The sequence below is a fragment of the Phyllostomus hastatus genome, unplaced genomic scaffold (genome assembly GCF_019186645.2).
Source record: "Phyllostomus hastatus isolate PE091 unplaced genomic scaffold, TTU_PhHast_1.1 phas_contig_34, whole genome shotgun sequence".
NCBI classification, from domain to species: Eukaryota; Metazoa; Chordata; class Mammalia; order Chiroptera; family Phyllostomidae; genus Phyllostomus; species Phyllostomus hastatus.
The window spans coordinates 9,778,384-9,800,909 of record NW_025333857.1 but is presented as its reverse complement, the minus strand read 5'-3'; the positions used below and the strand labels follow the sequence as shown (position 1 = coordinate 9,800,909).

Sequence of the window (22,526 nt, the reverse complement as noted above, 5' to 3'; positions counted from 1 at the left end):
ACTTAAATTTACTTTTCCTAGTCATTTCAAGAAAACAAAGCAGTCTTTTAATTCAAAACTAGTTTGGCAAAATATAGTTAATGGGAATAAACAGATTCTCTAGGGAGTTGGGTATTGGCATTAGAATGATGCCCAAGAAGCATATAGCCATAGGATATATTTCCATGTATGTCCTTCTAGCTCCCCATTAGATAATAAACACCTGGAACTCCACCTGAACAACAACAAAACGAACTTGGATTACAGAAGGAAGCACTATATTTACTCTTTGGTGTACTTTTCTGTATCTAAGGGCATGTCCTTAATTCAGGAATTTATTTTCTACTTCATGTCTTGAAATAGGTTCAGATTGGAATTTCTTGATTTTACTCATATTTTTCAGATTCAACATATTTTCTCATCAGGCACAGTCAATACCATCTGAATTTTGGCTCACCACAACTTAGGGTGAGCAAATTCATAAGATGACTTATGCATCTGGGAACTTTATACTATTTTAAAGTAAGCATGTGTGGGTTTCAGTTTCATACCATTGTCAGCTAAGTTTGAGCTTGTGAGTCACCTAGGGTGGGGATTCCAGATCTCAGCCACAAGATGAGGAACTTGGCACCTTGAGAAGTAAATGATGAGTTATCCAAGGCACACAGCTAATTAAGTAGCAGAGCTGAGATTAGAACTCAAGTTTCCTGCCTCCCAAATTTCTGATCAGGATTGTTAAAATGAGTCTGTGGAAGCAAACTCCCAGTGACTTAATGCAAATCATTGGACTACCAATTGTGGTAGCATTAAATTCTGGAGTGGGTTCGCAAGGGGTCCTGGCTTGCCTGCATAGCTACATGAATATACTCATCATCTTGGAGCGCAGGGAAGAATATGTAAATGAGCAACTGAAGAATAAGTATGGGGATGCATTTATCCAAGGAAACAATATGTTCCACATAGTACACAGAAGAAAAGGATGTGAAGACACTACAAGTACAATACTTTTCATACTTGGATATACTTTCATGAGGTTTTTGTTTCTTTTTGATATAATTTATCCTATTTCATAATAGTTGTTGATTTTTGCACTGACATGTAAGATAAATAGATACAATGTGGATTTAATTGTAAAACATTCTTTCATATTTAAGTTTCAGTCATTTTCTTTCACCTCTATGTCAGTGTGCAGAATGCAAAAAATTTACAAAAAGAAAATCTTTGTTCCTCACTACACAATTTTTAACTTAAGTTTCAAGCAATGTCATTTAGTTTGATTTCTTTACTTACTCACCTAAAATGATACAAATGATAATTAAAACATTGTAGAGATATCAAAAAAAGTAAATATATGTGGTTTATAAGAAGGTGCCCCTAATGGCAGCCAATTTACTTCCTCACATTTGTATGGCATTTATAATTCATAAAAGGCTTTCATATTAGTAATCTGTATTTTGAATAAAGGGCAGTTATTACCATGTCAAACTCTTGGGTGAGGAGATAAAGGCTTATAAATTGTTGAAATGTACAGTTAGTAAATGAGAGCTGAGATTCCACCCTGGGCCTCTTGGCCTTTATTTGAATGTCTAAGTTCTCAAATGTATTAAAAAATTTATTTTGTTCCTTTATATTTATATTATTAAATTTTATGGGTTTTTTAGTAAATTATATGTTTTATGTATGTAACTAATTAACAGTACTTTGTGATTTACTATCACCTTGACTTCATTTCTGCTCATATTTTCATCCTGTTAATATATAGTTAACCACCTAACCCTTGAGTAGATTTGAAGCCAGAATTAGTTTCAATTCTGCTTCCAAATCAGAGTTCTCATGACAAGAGCAGTTCCTGGTCTTTTAAAAATCATCTTTATATGAATTACTGACTCTGTTTGATATCACTTTTCAGAAGAACAATTCATCCATGAAAAGTCATTTCACATCAACCTTACAAAAGAAGAACCTTAATTTCATATGAGCTAGTTGTATAGAGGGTTGTAGTCACACACACACACATACATAACCATTGCCAGCACCATTGGAGAGAATGTCTCTTGCTCATACGTGGTGTCATTTCCATGGTTCTGGCACCTCACAGAGTGCATGGTAGTGGGTGAATGTCTATGTAATTAAACATTTCAAAATGTCACAATATAGGTTATTATGGAAGTTAAATTTGAATCAAGAAACCACTTCCCAAAATTCCTTTTACAGAAATATTGACTTCTATAAAGAAGAAAAATCCTAACCTGGAAAAGTGTTAAAACTATAGCACTCCAAAACATACTTAATCCTAGTGTCATACATGAAACAGGGCTAAGTAAAGAAGAGTTCACTAAACACATAAATATGCTATACACTCAACTAAACTTCCCAATACCCATGAATATCAAAGTGTGTCCTTTTCCATTTGTACATTTTGCTTCTAAGTGTTGACTGAATGCCTTTAGATTAAATATATTTTTGCTGCTATATGTTAAAATACAAAAACAACAAAAAATTCTGCAATGCTGACAGTGGAAAACACATGCCTCCATGATCTCAACAATTCAAGCAATGCCTGTCTTTCAATTTTATGTAGGATAGAGCTGTACTCTTCCTCTATATCATTAAGCATTAATTGCCTAATTACAGTGGTTTGGGACACTGTTAAAATTGTGCCTGAGGCTTTTCATCAAATTCAGCTTTAAAGCCAATGATCCCAGTAGTCAAAATTATTTACTAAACACAGTACAGAGACCCTTCTAGGAAGATTTGAGACCTGTTACCATTGCTAGATTCTTATATTACAAAATGCTTGGGTACTTAGCAAAGTTGTTGTCTCATCTCATGAGTCCTTTTTAACAATATTTTATTTTATTGATTTGGTGGGGAGGAAGGGAGAAAGAGAGAGAGCGAGATAGAAAGAGAGAGAGAGAAGGAGAGAGAGAGAGACAGACAGACAGACAGAGACAGAGACATCAACTTGCTCTTACACTCATCCATGGCTTCATTGGTTACTTCTTGTATGTGCTCTGGCTGGGGATAGAATCTACAACCTTGGCATATTGGGAAAATGCTCCAATTGAGATACTCAGCTAGCATGAGTCTTTCTTTCTCTTTTTTTAATGTTTTTTAGGATCAAAATGTAAAAAGAACATTATGTATTTGGATAGAGATGTAGATATTCTTAATATGGAAGCAGTTCCCTTTATTTTAGGACATTTTGGGGGGGAATAATGAGTTGTTCTGTATTAGGACATTAGTTATTATTTATAACTACTGAGTAAAAAATGTTATTTAAAAATACTCTCTTCAGGTTAAAATATATGTAGCCATGTAAGCTAAAGGGATATGAATGTGTCCTAAATCATTTGGACATATTCCTTTTTAAATCTCTGTAAGAAAAATTTCATCAAACATTTTACATTACAGAAAACAAACAATAACCATTGAGGACTGTGAGACATTTTCTTATATATTTCTTATTAGTCATCTCAATAGGTCTCAGCTAGCTATTTCCAACTCCATTTTACAGAAGAACAAATTAAGGCTTTGAATGGGTAAATGGTTGTTGTAAGGTCACACTACTAAGAGGCAGAAGGGTGAGTCTTATATCTAAGTTTATCTTTTGAGTTCTTGGACCCAATTCCAGTATGTGTTTCTGTGGGAGAGGGAGTTGCCTCCTCACATACCACCAAGCAATTTTCCAACACCATCAGGGTGTCTGAGAATCCAGCTCAATTCTGACAGTATCTAACTGTAGGTAGTATCACATTCGACAGGTTAAGGCTTCAGTGCTATAAAACTGTCCCCCAACTCCCAACCCACATATACACTTCAGACACCACTCCCAAGCCTAGGTTGTTACTTGTACTCCTTGACCTACTGACTATAAATCATTACGTTCCCATGACCTTCTCTTTGGGGTCAATTAGTTGTCTAGAGCTCAGAGAAATGTTTTTCTTACTGGATTACTAGTTATTACAAAAGAATATAATATAGAAACAAAAAGATGCATAGGGCAATCCGTGGAAGAAGGGGCTCTGAGCTTCCATATTCTCTCAAAGCATATCATTCTCCCCAAATGTTTACATGATCATCAACTCGGAAACTCTCTGAACCCCATCTTTTTGGCTTTTAATGGGAGCTTTATTACCTGGGCATGATTGATTAAACTATTGGTTACTTGTTCATATTGGTTACTTGTTCATAACATATAACAATAACAGTAATTGAGTCATCCTCCAGATGCTTTTCTTCTCCCAGGAGTTCAGGAGTGTGGGACTGAACACTAATGTGTGTGGTTGTCCTGGGAACCAGCCCCTTCTTTAGGTGCCTTCCAAAAGTCACCTCATTAACGTAACAAGAGATACCTTTATCGCACTCATCATTTATGAAATTTGAAGGATTTTAGGAGCATTGTGCCAGAAAAGGGGATCAAGACCAAATATATGTTTATTTTTACAAATTATAATATCACAATATAAAAAATAAAAACAGTGATAATGATTTATAATATTTACAGAAGATAGGAACAAAAAGGGGATTTCAATGTTGAAACATATCTGTAAGATATGCTGATAAAATATTGAATTCTGTATAAATATATTTTAACATTTGGGACATATTTTTCATGAATGTTAAAAACAACCTGACTGAATTCTTTTTAAAAAATCATTCTTCTCTTTTTTATAGTAGTCTCCATTTTTAATACCAGATTTGCTTAAGACAGGGTCAATCTCCATCATTTTAAACTATATTCGTATAACACTTGAAAAGAGGATCATCTTTTACCATGGGTAATTCATTCAGTTCATCACTTGTGGTCTTTATAGTTAATAGAAATTTTGGTGTCCTTCACGGTAGTGATAATACATAGTGATATTGACATCACATGTCATCTTTATAGGTGACCTATAAAGTCCTTTCATGCCTTTTTCTGATCTATTTGAATTTTTGTAGTCAAGCTATACACATAATTATGTATTTCAAATGTAACATAAAATATTGACTTTTATATAAACAGTTTTTCTTTTGGGGCACTTTTTAAAGCTTGTATTTTTTTTAGTTTATGAGATAATTTAAAAAAGAAGGTGAATTTACTCAGAAGAATCACCTTAGACATTAGAGTTTATGTATGTTTGATTCACAAGACGAAACCAGAGTAAACCAAACAACAATACAAATTTTTTAAAGGGAAAATCTCAAGAAGAAACCTACTTTGGCATAGTTTCAAACTTGTACACAGGAGGCATACAAAAAATATTAATTAAGCTGAATTAAATAGACTATTCCTTGGTTCAAGGTCATTTCTTTATTGTAATCCTGACACTGATGTGTGATTTTGACACTACTGTGAGTTAGAGTCTCTGGTAAGAAGATTCAGTTAACAATTAGTATGTAGAAAGTTTATGAAGAGTGTCCTCAGGGAGAGAACTAGGAGTTGACAGAGGGAGAAGGTGGTCTGTAATGTGGTCTCAACTAAAGCTTTAGTCAACCTCTAGGGAGATTTGAAGATGGGTTGGCCCTTCTGATTTGTGTCTTGTTCTTATAAGGTGGGCCAGGCCTTTATAATCTGGCATTGACTAGTCATTGAATGTGTGCTGCCCCGCTTTCTTCCTGGGTGGATAGGCTGACCTTGGGCAAGACAGCTGCTTCTTGCTGAGACCAAATTCTGGAGAGGGTTGATTGCAGACACAGTAGCACGTCTAGTGGCTGGTACTCTAAAGGTGAATCTGAGAGGTGCAGCACTGTATTTCCTACAGACAATATGGTCAGTGAACTGAATGAAGCAAAAATGGCACAAAGGAATATTTTGACTACAGCATTCCTTCTTCACATCCCATTTTTAAATCTCTGATTCTGTTAAAGGACAGGCATTTTTTTTTTTAATATCTTAAAGGTATACATGTGAAGTCTGACTAGGCTAATTATTCTGACAATTTCCTATTCATTATCTCACATAGCAGGGAGCCTCTTTGGACCATCAAGCCTGTAAATTTAGGATTGCACATTAATCAGTGGAATATAATTGCTAGCTGCTGCCTCTAGGCTTCGGGTGAACTGTATATGCCAGTATAGATACAATTTGCCTTGAGGTTTTCTCAGGAGCACTTGCCCATCCAAAAAGAAAATCAACATTACAGTAATTGAGAAAATGAACACCTTGGGTCATTTTCTTGCTGGCAATGGTTAGGAACTCTTATCATTGAATTGCCCTGCTTTGTTTCTCATTATCTCTTAAAAGCATTGCTAGGTAAGAAGCTATTTGGCACACATAAAATTTTAGCTTGTCTGAGGTGAGGAAGATGAACTACAAGAGGAGGAAAGATCAATTTCTAATGCAGTACAGATTCAGTGCTCAAACTTTTCTCTTTTTTATATTTTTTTACTAGGTGAGGTGGGGCAGTGCAACTTTAGCTGGAGTTCTGAAAATCTAGAAATATATACATATATAAATCATATATACATATGATTTTAGTGGTATATGCATATGTAGATTTTTATTTCTGAATGTGCATAGCTATCATTAGATGCTCAAAGTGATCTATGGTACCAAAAAGTTTAGAAGTTATTATACTAAAAGTAAAATAAAGCAGCAAAACCTCTCATTCATTCTCTGATTTTAAGCTGTTACATCTATTTCGTGTGTTTGGGTGCTCCACTTATATCCAGACACTTCACAAGCAACTTCTTCAACTTTTCTACAACTAATTCACCACAAGCAAGCCCTATCACTGTTTTCCCTATTTCTGTTAATAATATCACATTCATTTCACTCTTCAGTTTAAAGATCTAGGTGTAGTTTCTCCTTTCCTTTGTTCCCCACTTCTGAGAACCATGTAATAACATGGGTGAAAAACAAGGTATCTTCTATCCTAGAAATAGGATAGAAGGCATTTCTTGTGTGTAACACAATGCCTGATTTATGGGAAAATACCCAGATAGCCTTTTGCTCTGAGGTGAATGAATTAGGAGAAGGCTTTTTACAGACCAGTCTGAACCTTTCTACTTTAGCACAGCAGCTGTGCAGGGAAAGGTGCATATTAGCTGAATCAACCACATGTGGGCTGGGTTTGAGAGGCCAATAATCTTTTAGATGACTTGCTCAGTAGCAATGCTTCTGCTTATCAGCAATGCTTCATACCTAGTAGGGTAAAAAGACCCATTCAAATCCACGATTTTGGGGAAATACAAGTGCCAGTTAAGTAAAGAAAAAGTAGATCCCCAAAGTTCTTGTCCCTAGCAAATTAGGCAGGTTTTTCTAGTTTCTTATGGAGTCTACCACACATTCCTGAGCAGGGCATTGTTCTTTTAAGACCTCCCTTTCTGTTTCCCATGTATCCTTACAATAAATTTAGCCTGAGAGGCATTTGTGTATCTTTTCCTTGAACTCTTGAGAATCTCACCTACTGGACATGTAAAGCCTCTCTAGGTAAACAGAAACATTTCCCTCCCAGTGATCTCACAGGTATTAACTGATGCCTGAAATTCTAGTATTTTGGTATGAAGGCTTTCATTCCACAAGGAAGGATGAGGAATAAGGGGGAAAAAAGGAAGTCAGCTAATACTTATTGGGTGTCTATCACAAGAGAAGCATTGTGCTAAGCCCTTTATTCAGGTAGTCTATTTGTATACTTAATCCTACCTTCCCAGGTAGATGTTGGTATCCTGTAAGAGGAAACTGTCAGTAAGTTTCTACCACTTGTCCAAGTCAGTCACCTTTTTTAAAGGGAAGTAGTCATGGCTATGACAAGTCATTTGATGTTTGTTTCTTAGGGGAGGCTAGAATGATATTAACTTCTATTCCTTTGTTTGTATTTGGAACAGGAGGGTGAAGAGTAGCTATGAAAGAGAGAGGAAGTTTGATGTAGGAATGGCTACTTACCTATTTTCTCTTAGCTCCAAGTCAACTCTCCTAAGTGTCTTCTGTGATATTGCCTGCCTTTCTTTTGACTGCATTTTCGACTCCTTTGCCAAGGGGGCTTTCTTTTAGGGTCTTCCAATGGAGGGACTACAGAGAGACTGGAAAGTGGGAGGAGACAAGGGCCCTTCTCTTCCTATTAATGTGTTCCCACAGGGTGAGACAGTGGGGCGGGGTAGCTCTAGCAGCAAAAATTGGTTCTAACCACTAATGACTTTCAACACTCTAAGAACCAATGTCTTCAGACCCATTGAGAGATACCAGCACAGCCAATGGTGTGGCTGTTCCTCAGAGGCCTGAGCACCAACTCCATAGGCTCCTGGCCCAAGCTTATAGGTTCTTGTAGCTCCACCTCTTTCTTTTCTTTTTCTAGCCTTAGAATGGTAACCACATTCACTCTGGGCTACCTCAGAGCTCTCTTTTTCCTCTTTTAGTTCATCCTGCACCTATTACAACCAGTTCCCTGTATTAAATCTTTTGATTTAATTTAATTTAATTTTGAACTGTTACAGTGGTTTCTGTTTTCCTGACCAGAAGTTGATTGTGTGTGTATGTGTGTGTAACCTGTGGAATGTATAAACAGACTATTGGAAGTACCAAGGGCTGGGAAAAAGTGCCCAAAAAAACTACATCAGGGAACTGTTAGGAGAGGCATTGTTTTGATCCAGAAACTCTTGGAAGAAAATGTCTGAATTTCATGTTATCCACAGTAAGGAAATTGCTTAATGCCTGGAGGTGTAGGGTTCAGAGAGAAGCTCTAGATGATATGCCTTTTTTAAAGTAAATGCAAAAGACCACACAGAGGAATCAGATTTTCATATTGTGACCTCTTTTCACTAACTCAGGTGGTAAAAGGAATCATTTGCATTTTGGTCCCTTTTACTATAGACCCAAAGCAATGTGCCCTCTTGTGACCAATCCCTCTATTACACTCAGAGAGCTGGAGATGAGATGGCTTGTAATATTTGACCCTTCCCTTCCCCAGATTACCCAGTTTTCCTTTTTACTCAGATGTCAGCAAATGCTTTCAACTGTTTTATAAAGGAACAAATTACATATTTATTTAAATGAGTTAACTGTAGCTTACTGACAAGTAGTATTTAATTTTCAGAAGTAGCTGTCAGACTTTTAAAACATTAAAAAAACCACCAGAAACATTTTAGAAGGTGTAACCAAAACCATAAAACTGACTTCTAAAATTCCTTCTGCTCAGATATATTCCAGATAATTAACTGGTGTGGCAGTTTTCATATTCTGAGTAGAGGTTTTTAAGTTAATGTATTTTAGAAGTTTTTGTGGATAATTTATTCATGTTAAGTTAAAGACATGTACATCACATGAAGCAATGTTAATAAAATGTCCATATTACATTGAAGACCTACTACCTGTTCAATGGTGATGAAACATTGTCCCATGTTGGGGTGGTGGGAAGTACACATACATATACCTTTTCTTTGGTTAGCATTCTCCTTCACCTTGTTCTCCAAACTTGTTCTAGATGGAGCCTTTCTGAGGCTCAACAGATGGAATGATCAAAAGTTTCAGGAAGGACAATCAAAAGAACACTCAATACTAAGCAGTGAGGAATAGAAAAAGGTCTGAAATTCTAGCTGGATCCACATTTTCTGAATATACTTCACATAATCTTATCCCATAATTACTCAATGAGAGTAAGATTTCCACATGCAAACACACTGGGGGAGTTAGGCATATCCTGACTCTCCCTCAGGGGTTCAGCACGTAAATCATATGTTAAAGCCTCTGAGAAGTCCTGCAGTAAAGAAACCAATTAAACTTCATTGAAATAAATACTTTCCACATTTTTGTGACCATGGAACATCTTCCTTTTACATTTTATATGACACAACACCCCATTTTGGGGATATTGTGTATAAATGATAGAAAGAAGATGACGACATTTAAAGGTTTTTCAACAAAAGAGTGAAGCCCAGAGAAAGATTAGGTTCATTCATATTCACTTTCTTAAAAATATAAAACATTTTATGTTAGATAGGATTCTATATTTAAAGGGATAGAAAAACTTCTTAAAGGTGGTTTAAAGCAAAAAATGGAATTTAATACTTTATAATACTGAAAAATACAGGGTAGACTTGGCTTCAGATACTGCTAAATTCAGGGATCAAGCAATGTCTTACTCCACCTCTCGTGCTGCCATGGTTCTCTCTATCCGTGCGGTGCAGTTGATAGCCGTAGACTCTCCAGCCATTCATGTTTTCAGGATACAATGTGATGGGAAACAGACCATTCATTGGTGGAACTAGTGATAGATACTCTTTCATGTCAAATGAATTGAGAGTGGCAGCAGCATGGACCCTTAGCAGGTAACTGAGGATTGCTGCTGTAAGAAGAGGGAATGGATGCTGGTGGGGGTAATTGAGGTAATTTTCAAACATTCAAAATGTTTGAAAATTACCTCATGTATCTCCCTGGTCTATTTTTTCTATTGTGCTAACAAGAAAAAATCTAAGAAATCCTCTTTATATGTCTGCTTACTTGAATGACAGGAGAAGGGAGCAAGCTTAGAGTGTTGACCAGGTTCCCAAACTGAAAAGAGATCCTGGTTAGAAAAATCCTTTTAGATAAAAGGAAAGCAGAAGCTCTTGGAATATAAGAATGTATGCAACCATTGAACTCTGCTGGTTTGCAAATGTGGCCCTAGGAGTTTGCACTAGCAAGAGTACCCTGAGTCAAGGAAAGAGGCCGAAAAAGATAAAGAAGGGAAATCTATGATGCCCCTTATTGAATCGTATTCCTTTGGTCCCCATCATTTCTCCTCATCCAAGTGTCTTTTTCTTACATGTTTTAATCACTTAGAGGGTTACCTGAGCTCGTCACTTTGCCAGTCCTTCTTTTCCTTCCAGATCTCTAAGAATCTCCATCTCTAAATGATCACACAGCCTCTGAGTTTTGTGGTTTGGATATAGGAGTCTTCTTAATTCTGGTGCCTGGTGAGAGGTGGGATGTAAATTATTATTTATGGTAAATAGAGAAGGGACTTTCCAAGGTAGTAGTCTGATTTTTTTCTCCCCACCCATGTCAATACGCTATATGTATGGTGGTTTCATCTGTGTGTGTGTGTGTGGATGAATGAGTGAATTTTGATACTTTTATAGATTGTTGTCCAAAGTATATCATAAATTGGCTTCTACCACCCTTTCAGCGTCTCTTCTCACCATTCTGTTACTTACACTTTATGTTCCATCAGTACAAACCTACTGCAACTCTCCATGCATTGTTATACTGTATACCACCATCCTGGGTTGGGTTCCCTACAAACAGCCTGAGATGGGGATTCTTGTGCCAGTGATTTACTGCTCTCAGGAGAAATCTGGAATGGAGGGAGGGAAGCAGAATATGGCAGGGCAAGAAGCCAAGCCAAGATGTGAGTTCAGCTGGTCCTATGAGGAGCTATGGAGCATGAAGTTTTTCTGTTTAGAGGTAAGGGGACTGTATGTTATATCTTCATGTCAGTCCATCACCGACTGTGGCCACTTTTGGAAAGGGCATAGCCTTCCAAGCATTCCCAGGTGAGCTGCCTCTCTTAGGCAGAAAATGATTCTTAGGGGAAGAGTGCAGCTGTGAGTTGTTAACAACCAATATTCAAAGTACCTGGAAGAGCTACTACAACTACTCCAGGTGTTTGCTTACATAATTTATTCCATGAAAAATCATTTCTTCCCCCCTTTTGCTGTGTTGCCTAAAAACTTGCCTTGATACAGTGGCTTTCAAACCTTAGTGTGCATCAGAATCACCTTGAGGGTTTATTAAAACTGAGATTATTGACTCCCTGCCCCAGAGGTTCTGAGGTGATAGCCAATAATTTGTATTTCCATCAAGTTACCAGGTGATGTTGATGCTACTGGTTTGAATCCCACAGCTTTCATAAAGCAGTGGTTTAACAAACTCTTCATAATGCAGCTGAGGTATGCATTTATACTCCCTGTCATCCTCTCCATCTTGAATGAGTACTCCTCTTGCTTCGCTAACACCCTATGCACTTAACACCAACATTGAATTACACACACCAAGCCTTTGCTCCAGGTAGTAGTGGGAGGGGTATGAGGAGCCCACCAGTAGAGTGAAGGGTGATACATGCTTAGACTTCCAAGGTAAAGATTTGAATGGATTTTCCATAAAGATAAATTCTGTCTCATTACCTTGTAAATCCTTGAGGACAGCACTGTGTCTTATTTATCTTAATACTCCTGGCTTTTAGAATCTCACCTGATGCCTTGTCCAAAACGGCTTTGTTGAACTAAACAATTTCGATCTTGTTCAGGATTAGTTTCATGAAAAAATATGTTTGACATACATTAAGGTAAATATTTACATAAATTAAAAGTGTTTAACTTACGGGAAACTATGTCAATCTACAAATAAACTTTTGGAACATAATTTATTTTTAGTTGAGGGTTTCCTTCTGTAGTACACTATGTGTATCCCTACATGTCTACAAGAAGGCATTAACCTGACTTTTTATTTACACTTATAGGAGTCACTTCCAAAAACAAGCACCAGTTCTGGCTCAACACTTACTTAATTCACAAATCTGTAATTTGCTTTTGGAAAAATCATCTCATAAAATGATGATGACTTCAGGTTTAAGAAATCTGGCTCAGAGCTAGAAAAGAGTAAACTTTGTGGCAATACTGCAAAGAACAAAATGTAAGCTGCATTTAGTGTCAGTAGCTTTTAAATGTGAGCATTCACTGTACCAGACAGTCTTCCTTTATAAAACACGGGCCAGTGACAGAAGATAATAGATTGCCACTCTTAGTGAAACTTAGAGTGTTCTCTCTAGAAGAATGTTGATAATTGGGGAAAAATTAGCAAAAGGTGACTTTGAAATAGTGGTTAGGGAGTATATGATGTAATGGCTGTTCAGGTATATACTTATCAAAGCTGTTGATATAGTTCTCTTTTTAGCTAATATTTAAAATGATGTTCAAAGGAAATGGTGCATCTATAAAGTACCAGAGGCAAAAAGGTTTGGAATGGTAACCATTAAACTTCTTTGCTAATTGGACACACCAGTGACTGCTACAATATTAGTGTAAAGCCTTACCTGACAGGCTAAACAGGCTGAGCTAACTCAACATTTGGAATTAATGTGTTTACTTTAAGGAACACAAAGTCTGATTCAATTGGCACCCAAAGTCATGGAGGCTACAGAATTTAATGTTGGTGGTTTTTCTTTCTCTTTTTTAAGTTGAATTTATACTACAGTGTTTACAATACCTAAATTAATGATGAAGAGATACATTTTATTTCTTGGAGACTAAAAACATAAAAATTGGATTAAAAATTTGAAGCTACTCTGACATGATATATTAAGAGCTCTGAGTGATGCCTAGGGATGTAGAAGAGGAGAAAGCACTTGAATAAGTAAATAGAGTTTATGAGACTTGTTTATGCCGGGAGAAGAGGATGAATATTTCTGACTAAAAGTTAATTAACTATTTTGCCTCAGCGAGCCAATTTGTCGTCTTAAACTTTGATTCATTAACTGCAAACTGAGAGGATTGCTTGTTCCTCGGTGTACTCACAGACTGAGTTTGTGTTAAATGGTGCTGTGAGATATTGTCTGTTCTTGCCAATTGAAACTAACCGAAAAGGCTATTATACTGGAAGTAAGACTTTTTAAGTGGTGGTAAGTAGATGAGTACTCTTTCAGAGCAAAGCCTAAGAACTATATGGCATAATTGCAAAGCTAATCAACCCGAAATAAATGAAATAAGGGTAAACCCAGAATTTTTGAGTGTGCACATTTAATGGGGCATGGAAGTTGCCGAGGTGGCAATTCTGAAGTCTTAACTCATGAACTTACAAGTGATGCCCCTTCAGGTTTTGCCACTTGGAGAGTGCAACTTTAAAAACTCTATTGTCATGAGAAAATAAATCTCCATTTGTGAAGACATTGACTTTATTTCTAATTGCATGCTTTGTGAAGCCTATTTGCTGAATGTGGAGCATTGTTAAGCTCATGAAGGGCAAATGAAGAGTACAGCACTAACAGGAAAGAAATCCTATCCATATCTATGATAGTGATCTTTAAGATTTTAATCACAGCCACAGAAGATATTTGAAGAATCATAATATGCGTTTTTTAAAGGGTGAGTTTAGACAGAACCACAAGATGCATATGTGACTAACTCACATCATAGGACATATTTGAGAATAGTTCTTGTGAAAATTTATGTAACAGATAAGTTGGGTTCTGTGAACTTTGATCCAAATAGAAATAGGGGAAAGGTTATTCTTCATAAGCAGTATTTGCTGTTTTCTGTAGCACACACTGTGGACTTTCTGCCCTACAATGGCTCTCTAACTCTAGCACTCTGTCTCACTCTGTGAGAAGCCACGTGTGCAGACACTAAGAGCCCTTGAATATGGAGTGGACTTTATGTTCCACTAGAGTAGGGACTTTGCATGTGCAAAACGTATACCTAGTATCTGGAACAATGCTTACAGAGTGAATAAGGGAATGAATGAGTGAATGAAAAAATGAGTGAATGCATTGTAGCATTTTAAAATATAGTGAGGAGGTGATAGTGCTGTTTTGGTGATATAAATAAGGAGTGAGTCTGAGTTTTCTGCAATGCCTGGCATTGGGTTTATGGACAGTAGGACTGATTAAGCATGGAGTGTGTGGTCAGAGAAGTTAAAATCTTTGTTCTTACTGGGTAACTTCGGGTAAGTTATTTAATCTCTCTAAATCTTAATTTTGTCACTCATAAATTAGGGTTAATGATGATAATACTTTTAACATAGGCTTACTATGAGGAATAAAAAAGTAATGTTTGTAAAATGCTTTGCAGAGTACCTGCTACTTAGCTCTAAGAATTTATGAAGCTGCCATATGCTTTGAGGTTATTAATCCAAAATGGAATTTGTCTCAAAAGAGAGTAAAAAATAATCTATATATATAGTTGACACTTTTTAGAAACAGAAAAATTCAATTAGTATAAATTTACAAAATGACTTTTGCATTTCCAAAGATTCCAGCTTGTGATACATGCTGATAAGGATTTACACTAATGCCTGCCATCTTGATGTAAGAAGAGACACAGAAGTTGAACAAACTGGATGCATCTCCTTTCTTCAAATGAATATAGGCATGTTACAAATTAGAATGAATAGCATGAAATCAACAAAAATGGGCAGAATCATTATTGAGATTATCTGCCCAAAGTTATAAAGTTACCAACAATGTAATGACAATGGTGAAATAGAATCTTTTTAAGATTCCTGAGATGTGAACATTTAGGATAGGATAGTATATGTGTGTTTGTATGAGAGAGAGAGAGAGAGAGAGAGAGAGAGAGAGAGAGAGAGGCACAAAGACAAAGACAGGCTTTTGGAGAATGGATGCCTAAAACTTTCCATTGGGCATATTGAAAAAAAAAAAGATGTTTGAACCCTGATGGAGAATCTAGTACAAGGTGGGAGTACTCTTTATCATTTACAAAGCAGTTTCACATGCTATCATAGTAATGAGGGCTGCAACATTGTACAATGGAGGATATGCTTTTAATCCTTGTAACTTGGCACCAGGCACTCTGTCTTCAGTTTACAGTGAGTAACTGTAAATTCTTCTCTATGGGTGGACGTCCTTGCCACTTCATCACCTATGGCAAAGATGTCATGGGATAGTTGTGATGGTTGAGCACTATGATTTATTCTTCTTCCTGACAAAATAACACACACACACACACACACACACACACACACACACACACACAGAATGCTAAAGAAGATTCACACGGATGTTTTTAAAAATTGTGGTAAAATTCCTAACAAGAACCTTAGGGTTGATAAATTTGAAGCACACTTTTCTAGGCTTGACAACTCTTTGATCTAGGTAGAGGGATAATTGGTCTTAGAATTCAAATGCATGACCGTGATAGAATGAGGAAAGATCTTTTGAGCTTTTCTAGACGATGTAACAAGTTTCAGTCTCAGCTTCAATTGAATTATTTGGATTTATAGGATTGGTAGATATTGCACCTTTTAGATTCCACAGAGTTAAAATCTTTTATTAGGGACACTTGTACTGTAAGCACAGTCCAAGCATAGGACATTGAAAGATGCTGCTAAGAAACAGAAAATGAAAGATAAACCCAAACACAAAGATTAACCCCATATAGCTCTGAAGTGGCTTCATCAGTGATAGCCTTTGAGTCCCATAGAGACCAGAAGTAGCCATGGCTTCCTCCTGTAAGGTGTCAAGCTCAAAAAAGGACCTATGAGTAGCAGGAGTACAAACCAGCCCTTAAGTGGAACCAGGGCCTCAGTGACTCCTGGACTCATGGATGGTGGTGCCTAGAGTCCTGGATCCCCACCCCCCCCACATGGTCCTCCTAGTGGAAAATAATATGACTCGAACCTCACCTCATGTGATGCCCAAGTAAATGAACTTCAAGTAGCTAAAGACCTAAAATTGTGAAGCACAACTTTAGAAGTCTTAGAAGAAAATGTCTACTATGTTTATGAACTCAGAGTATGAAAGGATTTCATCAACAAGGCATTAAAGGCAAAATATAAAGGAAAAGATTAATAAATTTGATCACATTAAAATTAAAACCTACTGTCCCAAAACACTACAAGTGTAGTGAAGATTTAGTTTGCCTCCAATTTTTTCTCCATTTCACTACTATAATGAACATACTCATATGTATATTTAATGTAAATATTTTATAAATTAAATTTCTTAAAGCAAAATTGCTGATAATTTATCAATTTATATTTGCCTTAACACTAATGGAAAGTGTGTTTTCCTCACTTTTTTCAATATTGTTTATTATGACTTTAATTGTTTGTATCTCCAATATTTATTTTATTTCTAGTCTTTTGCTATCTCAAGTAATGCTGCAAGAAACATCCTTGTTTGTGTATATTTTTGAATCATAAATATTCTATGTAAAATAGAAAACTATGTAAGGTTCTATAAAACACAGTCCTAGAAATAAAGTTGCTGAATCAAAAATGTGTATATTTCCCCAGATCATGAGACAGTAACAGTATATTCAGTATCCTGAAAAAAATACATGGAAATATTGGAAATCTGTATTTGGAAAATATATAAAAATATAAAATATTAGTCCTGGCTGGTGTGGCTCAGTGGATTGAGTGCTGGCCTGCAAACCAAAGGGTCACCAGTTAGATTCCCAGTCAAGGCACAGGTCTGGGTTGCAGGCTGGATTCCCAGTAGGGGGTATGTGGGAGGTAACCACACATTGATGTTTCTCTCTCTCTCTTTCTCCCTCCCTTACTTTCTCTCTAAAAATAAACAAATTCTTTAAAAGGTATATATAAAATGTTGGAAAATTCAATTCCCTTCCCTTTTCAACTAGAAAAATATAATTTTGAAACTGTTTCTTTTAGATTTCACAACACTGATGGCAGCAGCTCAGCAAACACTGTGGAAAGCTGAGGGGAAGGCTCTGGACCTCCTGACACCCTAATGAGAGCAGCTTCGCCAATATTTATTTTTGAAATTCTATTTAAATTTTCTTAAAAAAAAAGAACAAGAGGGCAAGAGGGGTGAGTAGGCAGAGCACAGAGGATTTGGGGGGCAAAAAACCAATATGTACAATAGTGTAGTAGTCGATGCCTGTCATTATTCATTGGCTCAAACCCACAGAATGTACAGCAGCAAGAACAAACCCAATTTAAACTATAGACTCTGGGTGATGATGATGTAACAGTGTAGGTTCATAAATAAAATTGTGGACTTCCAGCCAAGATGGAGTCATAGGTAGATACACTTTGCCTCCTTGTGCAACTAAAAGGACAACAACAAATTTAAAAACAAAAATAACCAGACTGCAAGAAAACTGAACTGTATGAAAGTTTGACAACCAGGGAGTTAAAGAAGAAACATTTATTCAGACTGGTAGGAGGGATGGAGATGGGCAGCCATGACAGAGAGGACACATAGCAAGGTGGCAGCTGGAGAACCAGGTGATCACATATTTGTGTGAGGACAACAGGGTAGAACAACTGGGGAGTGAGACAGACCGCACAACCCAGGGTTCCAGCATGGGGAAATAAAGCTTTAAAACCTATGACTGTAAAAACCTATGACTGTAAAAACCTACGGAGGTTGAGGTGGTGGGAGAAACTCCCAGCCTCACAGGAGAGTTCATTAGAGAGGCCTACAGCGTCGTAGAATTTACACAAACCCACCCACCCAGAAATCAGCACCAGAAGGGCCCAGTTTGCTTGTGGGTAGTGGGGGAAGTGACTGAAAGCTGGTGGAGAGCCAAGCAAGCAGCATGGTTCCATCTCGGACCCTCCCCCACATATAGCATCACAATGAAGTGAAGTGGGTTGCTCCGCCTTGGAGTATACCTAAGGTTCCACCTGTTACTACAAAATAGGTGAGCTGAGACAAAAAAAAATATGGCCCAAATGAAAGAACAGATCAAAGTTGCAAAATAGAAGTAATCAATGAAGAGATAGCCAATCTATCAAATGCAGAGTTCAAAACACTGGTAATCAGGATGCTCACAGAATTGGTTCAGTATGGTAGCAAAATGAAGGAAAAAGTGAAAGCTAAGCAAAGTGAAATGAAGAGAAATGTGCAGGGAACCAACAGTGAAGGAAAGGAAACTGCAACTCAAATCAATGGTTTGGACCAGAAGGAAGAAATAAATATTCATCCAGAACAGAATGAAGAAAGAAGAATTCAAAAAAAGGAGAGGATTAGGAACCTCAGGGACAACATTAAACATTCCAATATCTGAATCATACGGGTGCCAGAGGAGAAGAGGAAGAGCAAGAAATTGAAAACTTATTTGAAAAAATAATGACGGAGAACTTCCCCAATCTGGCAGAGGAAATAGACTTCCAGGAAGTCCAGGAAGCTCAGAGAGTCCCAAAGAAGTTGGACCCAAGGAGGCATACACCAAGGCACATCATAATTACATTGCCTAAGATGAAAGAAAAGGAAAGAATCTTAAAAGCAGCAAGAGAAAAGGAGACAGTTACCTACAAAGGAGTTTGTATAAGACTATGACCTGTTTTCTGAAAAGAAACCTTACAGGCAAGAAGGAGCTGGAAAGAAGTATTTGAAGCCATGAAAAGCAAGGACCTACATCCAAGATTACTCTATCCAGCAAAATGCTTATCATTTAGAATGGAAGGGCAGATCAAGTGCTTCCCAGATAAGGTCAAGTTAAAGGAGTTCATCATCACTAAGCCCTTATTGTATGAAATATTAAAGGGACTTATCTAAGAAAAAGAAAAAGATAAAAAATATGAACAGTAAAATGACAACTATCAACAACTGAACCTAAACAAAAGCAAAACCAAAACCAAAAATGAACTAAGCAAACAACTGGAACAGGAACAGAATCACAGACATGGAGGTCATATGGAGTATTATCTGTGGGGGAAGGAGGAGAGTGGGGGAAAAGATACAAAGAATAAGAAACATAAATGGTAGGTACAGAACAGACAGGGGGAGAAATAATGAAAGAAAATGTGGTAAAAACAACATAATTTACCATCTTAACCATTTATTTATTTATTCATTTGAATATATTTGCATTTAAATTTTCTTCTGCTAAAATTTGTTCTAGTTTGGCTGTCTATTCTTATATCTCAAGTGTCATACATTCAAACTTCAGTAGCACTACATTATAAATCATGTAGAATAAGTTTGACAGTTTTGGAGAAAAAGTGTAGAATTCTTTTCTTCAAATTGTCATAGTACTTTAATAGTCTTTTAACCAATTTTAAGTGGTTAAGGACTTTAAGACAGCTTGGTTATGTTAAATATATTCACATTGTTATGTGACAGATCTGCAGGACTTGTCTTTAACACTAAAATGCTGCACCCAATTAAAAACAGTTCCCTATGTCCCCTCACCACCAGCCCTTGGAAACCACCATTCTACTCTTCTTTTTTATGAGTCCAGCTACTTAAGATAACTCATAAGTAGAATTATACAATGCTTGTCTTTTTCTGACTTAGCATGAAGTCCTTAAGATGTAATCTATGTTGTAGCATGTGATAAGATTTCTGTCTTTTTAGAGGAAAAGTTCCTCTAACTAAAATTCCATTATATGTATGTATCATATTTTCTTTTCTTTATCTCATTAATTCATTGGTTGTCATTTGGGTTACTTTTACCTCTTGGCTATTGTGAATAATGATGCAATGCAAGTGGGTATAGAAATATGTCTTTGTGATCCTGCCAAAGAGTTGTTTATTCAAGGTTCTTGGTGGTTCAATCTAAACCAGAATGCAATGGTGGTAATAGCATGAGAAACGAGTCATTGCTTGCTTTTGGCTAGTGAATTGTTTCCTATTCACTAAAAAGTCTGTGGCCTCACTCCCCAGATCTCTCTGTGGTCCCTAAAAATGGGTGTTTATTATACAGAAATGCCCCCTTTTTGTTTCTTACAGGTCCACTCCTATTTTCTTATATCTTAACTCTTATTAGGTCTTGCTTCATATCTGGGGTTTGATCTTTCCACCATATCAGATAAATTCACAGCATGCTCTTATATCCTTGAAATTTTCCCTTCTTTCAAGTTCATTCTAAGTCCTAGGCTTCAGTATTCTACCTGCTTGTACTGTTCTGGGGCACAGGTATGGTGATAAGGAGGAAGAAAGTAGGCGATTGTCACTCTGGTTGCAGCGTGGTCTTTCATCTTCAGTTGTGCCTAAATAGATAAATAATGAATAAATAAATAACTGGATGACTAAATGACACCTCATGTTGTTGAGTTTCTTTTGAGCTGGCTTGAAAACTGGATGGACAATATTTGAAAAGTATGAAAATGAGCTGTTTATCAAGCCGAGACAGGATTCCAAAGTCGGTGCCCATACTCTCATTCTATATAGGATCTAGGAGCCACAGCAGAAGGTATTTATGTGCAGTCAGGAGTAGGAGGTTCAGCTATACCAGAGATGGTCTGCTAGGGCCAGTGATCAAGGCAATGGAAGTCAGGTTGGCAGGAAGGCTCGGCAAGGCACTATTTGTTGTCACTATTGAGGGTGAAAGTATATGGTTAAAAGACAACAGTGATCAAGAATAAAGAGTGAGAGACCAAGGAATATGGATGTTCAAAGAGAAGTCCAAACTAGACAAGATGTTGTCCTGACCAGGTGGCATACACCAAAATGGTGCGGGTTCAATTCCTAGTCAGGGCACATAACTAGGTTGGGGTTGATCCCCACTCAGGACACATACAGGAGGGAACTATCCTATGTTTCTCTCTCTTTCTCTCCCTTCCTGACTCTCTAAAATCAATAAAACATATCCTCAGGTGAGGATTTAAAAAGAAATTAAAAAACTAGACAAGGTGTTTAGTGATCAGGAATGGGACAAAAGCAGCAAGAATTGAGGCATTTATAGAGCTCACCAATTAATAGTATTAATAGTACTTTTAAGAATTATATTTGTTGACTCCTTATCTGTGCTATTAAGTACTTTTTGTGCATTGTGTCATTTAATCCTTTTTACTACCATATAAGGTAAATTTTATTATTACCTTAATTTTACAAATGATGAAAGTAAGACTCAGAATGGTTAAGTCACTTCCCCAAGGACACAGTAAATAAAAGAGTTGGTTTTCAGACTCAGTGTTGCTTTGTGGTTGTAAGCTGATGTGAACTAAACTAGGGGGATAAAGGGATAAGCAAAATTTCACTTATCTCTCTGCAATAAGCATTGTAATTAATTTCCTGGTATATAATGCATTTCCTTTGAGTAAGATTTAGTCAATGACCTTGTCTGGATAAATGAGATTTCAATGTCTTTTCCCACAAATTCACTAGCTGATTCTGCATAATCGAACACCACCAACAAAAAAATATAGGAATGGAAACCTTAAGCTTTGAATTTTTGAGAGGTTTTCAAACACTTTGTCCCTAATGCAGTCCCATACTTACCAAATATATTGCCACTGTGGAAAGAAGTACTAACTGACACATTTTAAGAGTTAGAAAAATCTGGTTTCCAAGACAGATTTTTTTTTAATTTTGCAATTACATATTCGGCATGAAAGTTTTGAAAAAGAGACATTGGGACAATGATCTGAGATTTTGAAACTTTAGAAAGAATCTTACCTTGGGAGGAGGAGCTGCAAGACTGCAAATGTGGAAAGGCCAGGGTGGGATGAGATGGAACCAACCTTGGATTTGGTGCCAGAAGATTCAGGTTTATGTTTGTCTCCTGCAGACCCAGACCTGAAACTGAGAATGATAATACCACATTTTCAGAGTTATTGTGTCAAATGAAAGAATGTTGTGTGGATGTACTTTGTAAAATGCAAATTTAGTAGAGCAAATGATAGGCATTTATTGTCACAACTAAGTTTATAAAACATATTTTTATGTTATGCACAGGAATAGTTCTAGGATTGATTCATAGAGTCAAAGGGAGTCCCTGGGACAGCTATGCAGAGCTTCAAATGGAGATATTTCCATTGGTGAGGGAGGGTCAAGGCCCCCAGGCCTTGTGGGGCCCAGGCCCCAGGAGGGTCAAGGGCCCCACACCATCTCTTGAAGACAAAGAATTACAAATTCACCAAATGGTGGACTTCTAGGGCTGGAGCTTCAAGTTTCAGAAGTGACTTACAAGACCCACAAGAGGGAGCTCAAGCA

General features: G+C 36.9%; 1 protein-coding gene across 1 annotated transcript; it reads left to right on the top strand.

The window, feature by feature from the left end:
* The first annotated feature begins 719 nt into the window (after positions 1-719).
* On the top strand, positions 720-1,947 carry LOC123819856 (U6 snRNA-associated Sm-like protein LSm6). The gene is made up of 2 exons (XM_045840471.1): positions 720-975; positions 1,889-1,947. The coding sequence occupies exons 1-2, from the start codon at positions 720-722 to the stop codon at positions 1,945-1,947; spliced, it is 315 nt and encodes a 104-aa protein (XP_045696427.1).
* The last annotated feature ends 20,579 nt before the right edge of the window (positions 1,948-22,526 follow it).